The following is a 16,667-nucleotide window of genomic DNA, read 5'->3' on the forward strand; positions in this document are numbered from 1 at the left end:
ATAATTTCAGCACAAGAACAGGCTCTGAGCACAAGAGCAACAGAGGCTGTGATCTACCACACCAAACGGGACCCCAGGTGCAGGCCGTGCAAAGAGGCTGCTGGGACAGTTCAGCACAGAGTAGTGGGGTGTAGAATGTAGGCATGCCATTGAATTGCTTTCTGTTCCCATATCCAGCTGAAACTACTGAAAATTTGATAAGAATTAAAAGACAGTAGTATTCCTCCTAAAAAGACAGTGTTACATTTGCAGCACACATATAATCCATTCATTCTTCACATGATGGGGGATGATCTCCGTACAGGAGATGCAACACTCACTGAATGGAATAACAATCACTCAAAAGTGACAGCACACTTTCCTCGGAGCGGGTTTTTAATGAGTGTTAAATGTCGACTACCTGCAGAAACAGAGGATGTTGCACATATTCCTGTGCGTGTTCATACAGTTCTCCTTCTGACCTATGACCTCACAAACTGTCAGACCCACTGGAAGGCCACTCTGCAACCTTCTCAGCAAGTGCATTCCCAGATCCTTTTAATTTTATAACCCTGCAACCCCTTTGACCCATAAACCTACAAGACTGCTTTATGAGAAAATCCCTGGCTTGCAGAAATAATTGCAATACATTGTTTTTTTTGTTTTAATCTCATGACTCATGATTTATTTTTCATATTTTTTGAGAATTACTTTCTTGACTATCTTATCCAATGACAGAGACTAAAATATCTTCTAGGGGATGATGGATGATATCTGCACCTTTTTTTGTCCTCTACATTTTTTGTGGGTAGCAAACCGATCATTTACCATCTAATGACATATCATTTCCTTTCATAGTTGTCCAAGTTTCAGGATTTTTTAAAAGCATCCACAAAAAGTTGTCATCCTCTCCAGATGTTGGGAAATTCTTCAGCTCTCAGGGATACGGTATGTTAAAATTACGAGCTTGTATCATGCTCATGTCTTCGACTGCTCCTGAACTGGATTGCAGGTTTTAGTGCACAGGAGAACACCTGTTAGGAGTGTAATTATACTGTACATATACTGTGCAGAGGCTCCATATGCTGTCACCCCTAAACATTCTGCAGATGGCGTGTGATAAATGATGGTCTGCTAAAATAGTTAAAATTATTTTCTGTGACAGTGAGTGATAGCAGCATACACTCTGCATGTTTGAGTTTACATGTGCTGTGTCTCGTGTTTCATTCGGAATTTATACACATGACCCTGGTCAAAACCATAAATTGCACATTATATACACAGCTCAGTAAGTGCGTGTGGATGTTCTCTTAAATTAAATTTCAGTTGCATATTGTTCTTCTGGATACTGAAGGAGGCCCTATCGTACATAGGAATTAAATGTTTTATACCCGACAACTCTCAGGTAATGATTCCAACCCCTAATGCTGTTATGGCTGCAGATTCAATGTTCTTCCCTTGAAGTAGTCAGACTTGAAAATTGAAACATCTGCGATCAGAAGACACACATAGGCACGTACAGATAGAAGTCATCTGATGTGAATCAAAATAGAGTGAATGAGATTATTTCATTAACTAATCTGTGAAATTTGATTGGAAATGTCAAATCTTTTTGAAAATTGTTATTCCCAGGATAAGGAGTGTTAACCGCCTTTGCTAAACACACAAAATGTGATTGACACAACGACCACACATCCTGCTGATATACACTACTGTCAAAGTTGTAAGGTGGCACTAAAAAAAACGTCTGTTTATCAGCACCAATACAGAGCTTTCTCTTTTTTGACTGACTATAATGTTTTCATCTCATGTCGACTTCAAGCAGAATTTTGGAGGTTGAGACCTGAGTGAACAGCTCAACAACACAAATGCAACACTGAGGCTGTCAATGGTGCAGACTACTCACTATGTTTGTTTAGTTTATACCTAGCTCACTGTGTATTTCATTAAAAATGTGTGTTTTTGTTTGATTTAAGCTGCTGCAAGACTGCAATTTCCTGGCGCAATATCCAGCTTTATTGTATTATTAATACAGCAGAAATTATTTCTGGTCCTTCCAGTGTTCTTTCACTCTTCCTTTACTGAGCTCAGTCATCAATGTTTACCCCTTATTATGAGTGACTTTCCTCAGGCTGTGACTGGTGCAATTAGCTGAAATTACATGCTGTGCATTTAAGTATCTGCAGATGATGTTAATATTTGTTGAGAATTTGTTTTTGTGGAATATTTCTCTAAAGTGATGGTTTAAGATAAAGAACAAACTTTGAAATAACACGTTAGGTAGCCCGAATGTATGATCATATGTGGTTTATTCTTTGTTCTTTGGGTAATCATTTCCTTCACTTTACAGAGTCGATTAAAATTGTTGGTTATATAATTGTGGCTATTTACACATTAGTAACATTTTAACCTGCAGGTTCAGTCAGGAGGTGCTGATGATGAGGGTGATAAACTGTCACTAAACAATGAAATGTTGTAACGTTTAAGAAAAACAGAAACCAATGCTTATTTCACACGAGAGGTATTTGCTTTGGGGACATTTTTTTCAGTGTTTACTGTGGGCATCAAGCTCAAACCATCCCCCAGCCTGCTGCGTGTCTGTGGATTACATCACCACAGTCAAGAAAACTCAAATATGCCGTTTGCAGAAGATGTGAGAGACCAGAATAGTTTCTGTATTGAAACATATATTCTTTATTATCAGTTTGTATTTTTTGTGAAGCTTTCATGTGGATTTTATCGTTTCCAAAACGATAAACTGAATGTTTAAAGAAAGACTCCCTGAATGACAGCAGCAATGAGCTGAACCTGAAGGACAGCTATACTTTCAGCTGATGTTTTTCAGATGTAGTTTTATTACTATGCAGGACAAGTTGGACAGTAATAAGAGCCTTTTGAGGAATATAAAATGCAAACGGCAGGCTTTTGAAGGCTGGCTGAACAGATTCAGCACAGCAGCAAACTGAGCTGTCAGCACAGAAATATCCAAAAGTTACACACAACATAGTAGTGTGAATTACACTCAAACTTCACTGTTTATCAACTAGCTCTACAGAATCTGACTTTGATTTAGAAAATAAAACATATTTTCAAGGTTTCAGAAATTGTTTGTTTCTTTTAAGATACTTAAAAAATGTGAGATTGTCCTGCACAAACACATGTGAAGTATTAGATTGTCTATTAGAAATTTTAAATAACTTCTATGCTAGACAAACAATTCAATATTAAATTATTTTTATACAACAATAATGTTAATGGTCATCTTGAGTTTACCCCATGGAACAGCAGCAATTGAGCTAAAGGAAGACATTGGTGTTTAATGCTCAAAATGACAAGTATCGTTCTGATGTGTAGCAGGTTCAGTGTTTGGCATTTTTCAGTTGGTATGTTAAAATCTGATTTCCTCATTTAACACAGCATTTCCTAATATATTGGTTCTCAGGACTTTTTTCCCTGCATGTTTAAGGCCCAGTTCATATTTGCATTTCTATTTCCAAAATCCCTCACCTACTAAAAAAAATTACATTGTGGGTAAAGCAACGCATGTCAATACAACAGTAAATATTCTGCTGCCACAGCCACTTCATTTTCAAAGTTACCCCCCAAACAGAGGTCCGATCAAGTCTCATCCAAATCCGCAATGTTGGCAGCGAGTTCTGTTTTGGATGATGTGGAAGAAGGGCATTCTTAAGCCTCTTAAGTTTTTTTAATATAGTTTACAACTAACTGTGTATTTATGCGCAGAGATATAAAAAAGTAATTAATGGCACAAATTATGATTTGGCAAACCCAAACCTCTGTTTTCTCTGTTCACAAGACAGCACTGGAAATAAACGTCTCCCAAAAATCTTTTCCACGAACGGATTTGCCTTAAGCTTTGTTGGCAGAGACCAAAGAAACGTGTGAGTATGTGAACAATAGCCTGAAAGATACAGTAAAAGCTGTCTTTGTATACTTGGTGGTATTTGTGGGGACAGGGTCTTTGATTCTACGCCACACATAATTCAACTGAACTTGTTAGTTCTCATCAGGCTCTGAAGGAAACCTAATAATGGACCCATTTATTTGAATTAGAGGTGACAGTGTGTTTCCGAGGACAAGGATTTGAAAAAACAGCACAGATCTGCTGAAAGTTTTTCACAATTTATAAAACACTCTTTGAGGTTCATTACCTCTGCACTTGATGATTGTATAATGGTTATCTGTTGATAGGCTACTGTTAAAGCAACTTAAACCACAACTGGAGTACTTACTTAAAAACATCTGGCAGACATTATCCTTTAACAAGAGTCTGTATTTTAAAGACGTTTTTGCTCAAACACAAAACACCCTTTGTGAGTTTTTGTCAGTCAGAACTTTGTCCTGTGTGATTTCCTCTTACAAATAGAGACATGTCTCCCGGTGGCAGTTGTGGCAAAAAAAAGACAACAGCTTGATTTCCTTCTGTTAAAGCTCCGTTAATTCAGAAATATGTAAATTACCGAGGCCGAGTCATCATCAGTCATACATGAGGGACACTTCACTCAGGAACAAAGTGACTTTAGAAAAGCAGCATTTAGGAACAGCTTTAGCAAATAATGCTCAGTTGCAGTAGCTTGATTTAGTTAAGTTGAGTTTTGAATTGTTCTAAAGTTGCCAAGAGGTTCGTGTAAAGACATTTAAAAAATGTTCAGAAAAAAAACTATATTTTTACTTAACACCTGAACGTGTAACAAGCAATATACGATGATGCAAAAGTTGATTCATATTATTTATTATTATTAAGTTTACTGCCAGACTGAGAGTGTTATAGCTCTTCTACTGATCAACTAATGTGGAGCCAGCACTGGCAACTGACAATGGAAATGAGGAGGCGAGCAATATATGTACAATCATGCAACCCACTGCACTGGCTACTGCCAAGCCTTTAGAAGTGTTTTCATCACACTTCTCACCAGCGAACCCCAAATTCAGGTGCAACCATACGCAGACCTTTATGGTAAATGCATGAAGACAATGCATCAGTTGAACATCAAGTGAGAATAAACCAGTATTTAATGATTCTAAAATCTTTCACAAATTGTCAAAATTTCCAGAGGTCATAATGAAACCCTTTGTGACATACTTTGGCCTAACTGCTACTGACATAACACTATAACCGCTTTTTTTAACCATGTCTTTATAAGTGTTTGCAGCCATTTAGGGGTAGATTATGCTACCAGAGTTTGTCTTGATTGAGATAGAGAGTAAAGCTTAGCAAAATTATGCAAACTTAAATTTGGCGGCATGTTAACATCAATAAGTCTTAAAGCACATCATGACCATAGGATACAGAACATAGCCTCAGACTGTTTCCTCACTAATGACAGTTATCATTTTTAACCATATTTTCAACAGAATTATTCTAGCTGAGAAACTGACAGCTAGAATAAGTGGGTGTTGTTGCTAAAAGTTATAGACAAATGGTTGACATTGTTTGTCAAAAGCAAATTAATTGTTGAAAATGGATGAAAATGGTCAATGTGATGGTATTGATTGGAATAGTTTTCTAAAAGTCAGACAGGAATGACTCATGTACAGCTAACTAAAGATTAAAGATTACAATAAATTACAGTTGCTTAACTTTGTTGTTATGAAGATATCACTAAAACGTGTAGATGAAAGTTGAAATATAGTTAGGTCCATCTTACAAAGATATACGCCTGTGTTGGAATGTGTCAAGGGCTGTTGTTCCCTCAAAGGCTGCCTGCTCTGTTTGATCTGTTCCAGCTCATATTTTGTAGTTTCCATAGCTCCCACAGTACTCAGCACGTTTCACAGGCTGCAGGCTATGAAGACTACGTGGCACAACCCAGGCATCAGGATTTTGGACCTAACAGAGTTACTGGCATTCTGATCCTAATGGCTTGGCCCTTTACAGCAGCTGCAGTTTGCTTCATTAGTGGCTGTCTTTATGAGGCCTGTTTCTCTTCACAACTCAAGCTTCCTTCATGTTGTTTCATATAAAATATGCATGTGCAAATAAGCAAGCTACTTTGTAGGCAAGATTTATTTTATTTTCATGTATTTTTATCTCAAATCTAAGTATTCTGGCTCAGATTTGTTTTTCTCCAACAGCTTCCTTGTCCCGTATAAAACACCTGACACCACAAGTTGTGAAACATTATCAAACAAGCTGGTGCAACAGAGCCTTGGAGGAAACATTGCATCACCGAGGTGAAATAAAGTCATGCTCTTGTCATCCTGGACAATGTTGCTTACACATTTGCCAATATAATGATGCAACACTGAAGGTATTTCAGAAATTGTTATTCTTTGCTGATAAATTTCTGGAGAAAGGGTGTTTTTAGGGAAAAAAATCTAAGTGAATCAATACAAACCAGTGAGCAGTTCTTAACAGAAGTACAAACACAGGACGATACTCTTATTTAGTGAATATCAACTCAGATACAATGTCACTTTATAAATCACTGCAAATTCCACACATACGAGGAAAGAAACTCTGCACCACATGGCACCTTTTTAATGCTTCTTTTCTGAGATCAGTCGTGCTGCTCACCTTTCTTAATTACAGGATCACTATTGGTTGAATGTTTAGCGGTGCAGGAGCCAATCCTGGAGCACCTAACAGCATGCTTGAGCTGTATGACATGCCTTTTTGTTTTTAATGATCAACGGGGCTCCTTAAAAATGTTTCTGTCCCACACAGCTCCCACACAGGGGAGCAGAGAGCTGCAGAGTTTAGACTGATCAGGTAACACTAGGGTAACAACAGCCCCCCCCTCCCTCCGAAGAGAGCCGCTGGATCAGAGGTGATCAAAGGAGGCTACATATTCAGCACCTTTGCAGGTAAGGACTGCTGTTGACGTTACTTGAAAGTAATAACATTTCAAAATGACTGACTGGAAATTTAACTGATTTCAATTTGTCTGAAAGTGAAAAACTCAGAAGCTTTACAAGCCAGGCTGAAACTGTAGAAGACAATTTGCCTTTTTGAGAACAGCAGCTGTAATTCAACAGCAATATAACAAAGGACTTCAAGCTTCTGGCTGTTTGATTGTTGAGTTCAGTCACTTTGTTTGATATTCTGATATTCATAACTGAAGCATTTTGTTTCTCTCAGTAATCCCCGAAAAGCTCTATTACAGCATGTCCTCAATCCTCTCTATTGTTTTGGCATCAGCCTGTTAAATAAAAGTGCTCCCTTTGTTTCAAATAAGTTGTCTTTTCAAGGATTTCCATATCTCACAGCTCGCTGAAAAACTCTCCACAAAAAGCAAGAAGACACAAAGATCAATCAAAGTCTAGTTGCATTGTAACATTACAGTGTGCTGCTAGAGTTTCCTTCTGCAATTACACTAATTATTGTTATGCTCTCTTCCTTCAGAAAGCACATACAACAGAAAATGGCACGTGCTGGACGACCATCGCTTCTCCTGATCCACACTGGATTCCTGTTGGCAATTGTTTTATTACCAGGTGAGACTTTGGTAACAAGATTTAACAGGTTTAGAACTAATCTCTGGTATTAGTTACAATCCTTTATCTAAGATTATGTGTTTCCATGTTCAGTGGAGCTGGAGATATAAAGAAAAGCTTTTTCAGAAACTAAGAAATAGCTTATTCTAGACAACTGCCCACATGTTAGAATAGCATTCTTTAAATGTTGGCTTCCCATCGTCTTTAGTTCATGCTTTCTCAGAGACAACTTACAACCTCATCTTAGAGGATATATCTTTCATTATGAATAACCAAAATGTAATATTTTCTTCCTTAGACCATATATTTTCTTCTGATTTGTTTCATAAGAAGAACACTCTTTGCTGCAATCATGAAAACTAATAAAGTTACTTTTCTGCTTGACATTTTCTTTTTGAAAAAAAAACCTGCTCAGCTACATAACATCATGTAGTTTAAATGAGATTTATTTATGTAATAGTTTATGATAATGTCACAATACCAGTCAAACATAGCCTTTAACTTTTTGAAAACTGAATTGTAAAATTGATTCCCTTGATTCTAGCTGGGGTAGGCTGTCATTGAGTGATAGGCGGGTACACCCTGGATAAGTCACCAGTCCATCACAGGGCCACACAGAGACAAACAAGACAATCGTCCACACTCACTCCTAGGATTAATTTTTAGTCACCAATTAACCTGACATACATGTTTTTGGGTGGTGGGAGGAAGCCAGAGTACTCAGAGAGAACCCGAGCATACATGGGGAGAACATGCAAACTCCACACAGAGAGTCACCAGCGGGGATTTGAACCAGGAACCCTCTTGCTGTGCTAACCACCACACCTCCGTGCAGCCCACAGTTTCAATCAGTTCTTTCAGTTTAAAAAAAAAAAAGAGTATTTTTTTTAAGTCTGTTTTTGATAGGGTTGTCACTTATCAAAGTACTACTTTCATACATATGTTTTTGGTTCTAAAATACATTGTGAGAGAACTTCAGATACAGTTTGGACCTGGTAGTGGTCCAGTCCTGAAGAGTGACACGTTGATCTGTGCTACAGAGTTATAAAGGTCACCGCTACCATTGACTCTTTAGCAGTAAACAGCATACCATGATGATCTCTAGAGCTAAAAAAAAAAAATGACTAGAATCATGAAGACACATCTTTTGGAAGTTTTCCACATTAATAACTGAGGGGAACTGGCAGTTTCTGTGATTACTTGGCTGTTTTCTTATAGTCATAAACCTCGGCACGAAACCCCAGCAGAACTGAAGACGCTCAGACACGTCCTGTCCCTCCCACCACCCACTTTTACAATATATTAGCACTTGGTTTGTGTGAGGACCCATTCTTTGTAGTTTTACAGTTTAACTTTGAGGAGGCCCCCTGTAATGGCATAAACTGCTTTAGTATAGTTCAAAGCTAAACGATGCAACATGCTTGGAGCTTGGTGGAGGGCTGGAGGAGGAGGAGGGAGGAGTAGGGGACATTTAATCTGCAGGATGCTGCCTATGTTGGGGCGCCAGAGCTCCAGAACCTGCCGTGTTTTACCCAGAGGCTTATTAGTAGATCAGCGTTTCCCCTGATGCAGAGGGTAAGCTCAACATCTGGTTTTTCTTGGCAAATATTGCTGCTGCTAATGCGGTTGCTGCTTGTGTTTTTACAGAATTTCTGGGGGCAGTTCCAGTGGGGCAGCACAAGCAGGAGGAAGGTGAGCATGTGTGACGTGGCCTGTGCGACTCAAGTACATCCAAAATCTCAGTCACGTACATTCATTAGAAGAGAAATGCACAATCTGCCTTGCTTTACACTGTGATATCTGATAGACCAGGTGATGAATCTGGAATAAAGTATTCACTGGGTACTTGGTAATGAAAATAAATGTTAGTTACCTGCTTCACAGGTACGGCTAATGTTGTAGACCCGTCAAAAGAAAAAAAAATTACAAATCTTTAACTAAGCTCAGTATTTTCCCTTTAAGTTTTTGAGTTTTTAGTTTGTGCTGTTGTGTTGTTTAAAACCCTTTCCAGCCTCCACTTGGACTAGGCTGGATGAAATTACAAAGAGTAACTACGGTACTGTAGAAGCCTCCTGGCATAATTTATTCAAATGTGATTGACATGAATGCAACATTATTGTGCTCCCTCTCTTTTGCATCAAATTTGTGCTTAAGATTTTTCAGAACAAGGGCATTAATATGAGTGTTTACTGGTTCATTGTTAGAAAAACAGAGACTTATTCTATAATTTATCCAAGTATCTTTTAACCAGAGCTCAAGGTTTATCCTTTGGGGCTTGCAGTTCTAGACTTACTGAAGTGACTCTCTGAATTTAGCAGTGTTTTTTCAAGTGGAAATTCAAACAAATACTCTTAGGTATTTGCTTGAATTATAAATGATGAGTTAAAGTTACCTCTGTGGCAGACAAAACAAGAGTAGCATTTGATGTACCTGTGTGATGATGTATTGCATTTGTTTTAAACAAATGTCAAGAGGCATCTTTGTACATCTTGTCCCCAAACAAAACACTTCCATTTGGGGAACATAGCAGATAAGAAATGGAAAACTTACACAAAATTAAACACAAACAAGCCAAGCCCATACAATATTTAACCTGGTAAAGTAATAGTTTACCAGGTCTGGCATTTTATGCTTTCATACCGAGAGTTAAATAGCTGTTAACAACTATTTTATAATGCAACTTATTAAAGCAAATGTGAAGCTACAGCTAGCAGCCGCTAAGATCAGCTTAGCTTAGAAAAGACTGGAAATTAAACATAAACTCTCTTGAAATTACAAATAACTTAAGAATTGTTATTATATGGACTAAGTTTAGCCTAACGTGTTAAATAACTGGAGTTTTTCAGTGTTAGTCATCGGATTTTGATATATTGCTTCTATGGCTATAAGTTGCTTGGTTACGATATTTATCAAACAATTTAAAAATTAATTATTCCATCAACTAATTCCAACATAACTATTTTTTCTCAGATGCTGTAATTTATGGGATCTTGAAACATCTTGAAAAAGATTGGTCTTCATAGTTGGTTGTTTTCTAAGTGAATATTAGTTTAATAGTTTCAACATGATGAAATAATTCTTCAGAAGTAAAACAAGTATAAACAATCGTCATGCACACAGGTAAAATCAATTCTATGAACACAAGGAAAGGTGTGTTACATGGTGACCATAGATATAAGCGCATATGGAGTCCAGGGTGTTTTTCAGCGGAAGAAAATCCTTTTTCATTTAGTATTATTTCTGGCACTGGCATGATAACTTTATTTCTCTTTCACTCCCTTCCTTACACCCCACAGTGGCTGCAGTGTCTGATGATGTGAAAGCCGAGGCCATGGCCAACTTGAAAAAGCTGGTTCGCAACAGACGAAATGTCCCCGTCTTGGCTGTGCCCCAGTTCAAACGCGTGCCTGACTTCTGGGGATGGTACAAATACTTTATGGACAGCCACAATCAGGAGGGAGTGAGTTGAGCTTGTTTCACATTAATTATTCAGTTTCTCACAGTTACGATTATGAAATAGTTCTTGTTTTGCCTTTACAAGTTAAGCCAACATTTTTGCATCACAGAGTTGAGGTTACATTTTTATGAGGTTACATTTTTATCTAATTTAGGAGAAAGTCCTTATTTCTGCAGTTCAAGGGAGAGCAATGAATGATTTGCTGCTTAGGGGGACTCTGTTGTGTAGAAGTCAGACTTAACTACTTTAAAGAGAAAAAAAGACAAAGAGCACATGTTTTCCAGCAAAGTATTGCACTGATCTATTAAGTACTAAATAATGTTTTTCTTTTATACTTTTAGTTACAAGTAATTATTTTTGGAGTACAACAGGTTTTGTCATTTTGTCTCCATTTCACCCTATTCCTCAGGTTGAGGACCTGGATCGCCTGTACATGGCCTACTTACAGAACAAGCACAGATCCGAGGAAGGACCCACATTCAACCACTACCTCAATCACCTTAGCCAAATCTATAAGACCTGTGCTGATTCTGATGATCCAGAATGCATCGCTGAGTCCACAAGCAAGCCTAAAGCCGCAGTGGTGATGCCTGCCCCCATCAAGTCTGCTGCCATCGGCATGTGCAACCCCTACATTGACCCCTACTGCCTCTACCCCGTCCTTCCCAAAACTGCTGCCCCCCAGCCAGCTCCAGCCAAGGTGCCAGCTCCCATCCTCACCCCTGTGCTGCCCATGCCTTTTAAAAACCCCACTGGTTACTACTACTATGCTCCTGTCCTGGAGCCTTTTCTGACTGCAGAGCAGAGGGCTGAGTTGTTGAGAATCTGCCACCCTGAAGATGTGGAGTGCCTGCAATACCACCTGAGGGCAGCATATGGCTACCGCCCCGCCCTGGGTCCAGCTCCATCCTATTCTGCCCTTAAATGTGACCCTAAGGACCCCTACTGCCAGCCCCCTCTGGTCCATAAAGCCCCCACTGGCTACTACCACCTGCTGTACCCCAGCTGTGACCCAGCAGTGGACCCTCTATGCGTGACCAATGTCGCAGCACCTGCTCAATTGGCTGCAGGAGAGGCACCTAAAGAACAACACTGCAATCCTCTCTTTGATGCCAGCTGCAACCCCCTGACTGCCACCAGGCTGTCTGGCCTCACCAAGCCCGTCCTGGAGTATCCTCCCAAGGATCAGCCTGCACATCTTCCTGCACCTCTGACCTGCGACCCAAGATACAACCCATACTGCATACTGGCGGCTGCTGCTGCCCTGCGCAACCCCTCTCCACAGCTCCCCGAGCACCAGGTCTGAATCTGATGTCCTGTTAGTAGGTTTGAATAGTTTCTTCTTGACTAATCCAGTGTAATCTTGCTCATTGAATGATTATTTTATTCCTAATTTGGTTTATTAAATGGTATAGTTAAATGAAATGGGTGTTGAATAATACTTTCACTTGTTCTTCAATCTGCTTTGCATTTGTTTTGAACCAAAAACACAAATCAATCACTTAACCAGGTCCGCTACCAACTTGGAGTCCGCGGCAAGACCAAGGAGGGGTACGACTGCTTTGTGCACTATGACAAAGACTGCACCCCGGTCAAGTCTGGCCCTGAAGCACCAGCCACACCCTTTTGTCATCCTTATGATCCCAACTGTGGCAAGTTTGCTTCAATCTCCAGCATTGAGGCCCCAAAGTCAACCAAAGATGGTATAATCCTTCCTGATCCTGACTGCGACCCTGAGTATGACTACAACTGCCGCCTGCGTCGTGCCAAACCCGCTGCCCCTGCTGAAGAGCCCATGGCTGATGAGGAAAAGGCTGCAGATAAACCTGCTAAGGAGACTGCTGCTCCACATTCAGCTGTACCCCGCTTTGAAGATTTTCTCAGAAGTGTCATGAGCCAGCACAAATAGATTTGAGAATCTGACAAATAAACAAACTGGTGGAAAAAGAGCTCACTCTAATCCTTCTGGAATTCATGGACCACAACCTTTCACAGTATCATCAAAGCCTTACAAAGCTATCAAATAAATAAATAACTGAATTTCCCAGATAATCTGAAGGTTTTCTCTGTTTAGGTCTGAATTAGATAAGGCAAAGCAACGTATACTGTCAAAATATGTGAAACCCGTGCATTTAATACTTAATGTTTGTTGTGTTTATAGAAAAGACTCTTATGTTTAGATGTCTAATAGAGTAGTGTTAGTTTAATACTGTGTTAGTGGGCAAGAAGTTCTCTTTGTTGTACATTCTTTTTATCCAAAGCGTATTTAATGTTTTTTTCCACAGTTTTCATTAACTCTAAACTTCTCAATGCTTAATCATTTTAGTTTTATAAAGTTCTAAATAAAAAAATTAAAAAAAGATTTATTGAATTATTTTTCAAGGCTAAATCATCACACTGCATCATCACCTGCACACTGAGGTCACAGAAACATCTGCTCAGTAGGTAAAAATAGATAAAAATCTGTACAAAACCCGGTGCTGCAGTTGCAGTGCTACAGACTAAATGTTTAAACCATGTTGGAGACAGTTTAGTCTTAGAGTGTAATTTCAGTGCATCAGTCCCCAGCTGTTGTGACTGACATCCAGCACATATAGATGTGCCAGCTGGCATGCTACGTTTGGCCCTCTGCACTTTGTGCTCCACCACAATTGAAATAGATTATTGTTTGGTTAACTTTCATACACAGTCACTATAATAAACACCTAATGAATTAGAGATGCATTAACACAATTTCCTTTTTAATGTGCTTTTATGGGTATTTTGCCTGTATTTTACGGCAAGTCGCAGCACAAAAGAAATGCAGGAACAATCAGGCGAAGACACACAACAGGGTTATCAACTGAAGTACAACCAACGAGCTTGCCCAGCACAGTTTTTTTTTACCATTCAGTTGCTTGTTAAACTCAAAGTTCGTCTGCTTATTTTTTCACGACAAAATCTAAGAGGGAAATGAAGGAGTCACTTAAGCAACAAAAACCTGATATTCAGAAACTCAAACAAACCTAATTTTAAGATGTATGCTTTAAAATGATCAAACTCCATAAATAATTTGACTAATCCAACAATAGTGATCCCAGAAATTCTATACTAAGCAAGCATTATAAATGAGTTCTGCTCATGGAATGCATAATAAAACCCTTTAAAAAAATTTAACAAGGTTTCCACTGTGCTCATCACTGGGTGTAGCTCATTGTGAGGAAGTCACACTGCACATTGTTCAGCATCGTGACAAAATGTTGTTCCATAGTGCAAACCACTGACTACAGTTAATACCATATACTGTATCGGCAGTCGCCCTGGATTGATTCCTGTCAGGAATCCTCAAGTCATGGCATACTGCTCTATCTGCCTACCTCCTCACTTTCACTTGGTAGAAATACCCCCACTAAAGAATTGGTTTCAAAATCAACCTAATTCTGTCTTTTATTCTTAATCTACAGTGTGTATCTGCATATAAGCATTGCCCAAAATTGTTTGAAGCCATAATAACTAATGAATGTACATCTGGAGGAGACACAAAACTAATGATAGTGTGAGAGGCTATTGATATTTAAATATCACAATTTTTTTGTTGAAGCAAAGTGAGCAATTACACTTTAAGTCCAAGTTTACCAGCATCTTACAACAAGAATTGGAGGACACAGTTTGGTTTGGCTGGGAAAAAAACTCTGTTTTCCAGTCTTTAAGAAATGTTGAATGACAAGCTGTGCTATTTTCTCCTCCAAAGCTAAGACATTATGTTCTGAATTGTAGCTGCAGACTAAAAGGACTGCAGGCATTCTCCTTTCCAGTTCCCAACATTTCAGCAGCTCCTGCACACAGCAGACAGGCCCATCTGGTGTTGATGGTTTTAAAGGCACATAACACACAACCTCACACTGTAATGACTACTTGAACACAACATGCACGCTAGAAAGCCCCATAAGTTCCTAATTGTAGCTGTTGTCCGGTAAAATTTGGACTTATGCAGAGCTCCTCTGCTGTGCTGGTTTTAAAACTATCAGAAGCAGACCAATGCATTTCAGACTGTCAGGACAGATATACTCAGAACTAGGTTATCACATTCTTACAGTCAGAGAAGGTTTGTCGCTTTGTAGTGAAAAACTCTCATTTTAATACAGTTTTGTTTAAGAATAAAAATCCTATTTTTCAAAAGACTTTGCATATAATCCATCCTTCTTTTCCTCACATCACCGCGCACATTTTTGTTGCTTTGGACATGAATATCCTAAATCCGCCTGTACAAGTAAGTTTATTTACCAAAGTAACAGGGATAGACTCAGACTTTAATGCAGAGCATCACATCGTTCTTGTGACTATTGATAAGGCAGCTGTGCAACATTTATGTTCTGTTTTTCATGTTTGAGTGTTCCCTGAAAATTTTTACCGCAAAACTGTTTCAGCAGCAGACGTTTGACCTCAACACTGGCTAAAAGGCTACTTTAAGAAACATAAGTTTGAGGGTCTTCAGTCCCTACTGGCAAAGCTTCTACAACAGTTGACAGTTCTGACTTGTGCAATACAAAAACAGACATGCCATTATGTGCCAGAAAATAACATGCTGCTGCCTTAGTCAGCTTCAGCCAAAACTGTCTGAGTTGTCAAATTACAAATTGCAGGTGTTTTACTATGTGTGTATAAGTACTGATAGCAAGTAAAGATGATGTCCACAAATAAGATCGGATGTTGTTATGTTATATACAGATATGCTATATATGTTCTTCAGTAATGCAAAATATTGAACAAACAGTTAATTTGACCTACTTTTGAAACTGTAATCAACAAAGCTCAATGTGATATACAACAAGATCCAGCTTGACAAATGGATTTTCTCTCAGAAATCTGTAATCGGTGTGCACAAAGTTAAACTAAACATTTGTTATTTATTCATTTACTTTTTTTCACAAGCAATTACAGGGATGACAGCCACTGTGAAACAAAAACAACATTTTGACCAGTTCAGCTCACAAAATGGCATAAGTTCATTGGGCGGCATTGAACTATTTTCAAATGTAACCAGCTTTGAAGGCTGAATGAAATGTTCTGGGTGAGCAGCTACTTTCAGTAAACAAACAGCTGACAAAACAGTTTGCTTGGGAGGCCACTGAGGAAAACTGTAATGGCTGTATTATCTTTAAGAGTAAGATGTATTTTGCTCAATTTCAAAGTAAAAACTAAAAAAGTAAAGTCACTTTTGCCATTTGCTGTGCGATTGCTTCAAAATGTAAAATCTAAGCGTAGCTCCTATCAAGTCTTTTAATTCTATTTTGGGCCTGATCTTAAAGCAAATTAAATAAAACCCTCTTTGTGAAACAGATGCAGACTAGTTTCCCATGTTTAGATGGTGCGTCTGGTCTTTACAGGTTAAGAACAGCTTCAGTTCTAAGGGAAACTTACTCACAAAGTCTCACAGGTTTTTTTTTTGCCTCATATATTCCTCACTCCAAAGAATTCATTTGTTTAAAAGATTTCAATTGAATGTGAGTCCAGTAGAACCAGTGAAGGACATCATTTGTGAGCTGTTTTCACTTTATTTTGGAATGTAAGGCTCCAAGCGTACATACAGCCTCCAGTAGGTGGCGCTGATCTCTCAGAGCTTGTTGCTTCGTCTACTGGCTGTCTGACTAAATATGTTTCCATCAGTCTGTCATGTCTGTTTTGATAAAAAACATTATCAGTCAATAACGGTCTTTCTCTTAATTAAGTAATTTATCCAGTGTCCTTTGTATCAGCAGAAACCCTCCTCCTTAATAACAGGAAAAACATTTTA

The 16,667-nt window shown here is 38.7% G+C and overlaps 1 protein-coding gene across 1 annotated transcript; it reads left to right on the top strand.

Moving 5' to 3' along the window:
• The first annotated feature begins 7,364 nt into the window (after window positions 1-7,364).
• Window positions 7,365-13,013, top strand: and2 (actinodin2). Its single transcript, XM_072364189.1, has 5 exons — window positions 7,365-7,437; window positions 9,085-9,129; window positions 10,734-10,897; window positions 11,304-12,194; window positions 12,405-13,013. The coding sequence occupies exons 1-5, from the start codon at window positions 7,365-7,367 to the stop codon at window positions 12,801-12,803; spliced, it is 1,572 nt and encodes a 523-aa protein (XP_072220290.1). The 3' UTR covers window positions 12,804-13,013.
• Window positions 13,014-16,667: the final 3,654 nt, after the last annotated feature.

The sequence above is a fragment of the Leuresthes tenuis genome, unplaced genomic scaffold (genome assembly GCF_036924035.1).
Source record: "Leuresthes tenuis unplaced genomic scaffold, fLeuTen1.0.hap1 SCAF_14, whole genome shotgun sequence".
In the NCBI taxonomy this organism is placed as follows: domain Eukaryota; kingdom Metazoa; phylum Chordata; class Actinopteri; order Atheriniformes; family Atherinopsidae; genus Leuresthes; species Leuresthes tenuis.

What these genes read in the sequence shown, in the direction of transcription:
- and2 (XM_072364189.1), top strand. Translation starts at nt 7,365, where the DNA reads ATGGCACGTGCTGGACGACCATCGCTTCTCCTGATCCACACTGGATTC. An exon ending in GCAGCACAAGCAGGAGGAAG is followed by an intron (nt 9,130 to 10,733) that starts GTGAGCATGTGT and finishes TACACCCCACAG; the next exon opens with TGGCTGCAGTGTCTGATGAT. An exon ending in ACAGCCACAATCAGGAGGGA is followed by an intron (nt 10,898 to 11,303) that starts GTGAGTTGAGCT and finishes CCTATTCCTCAG; the next exon opens with GTTGAGGACCTGGATCGCCT.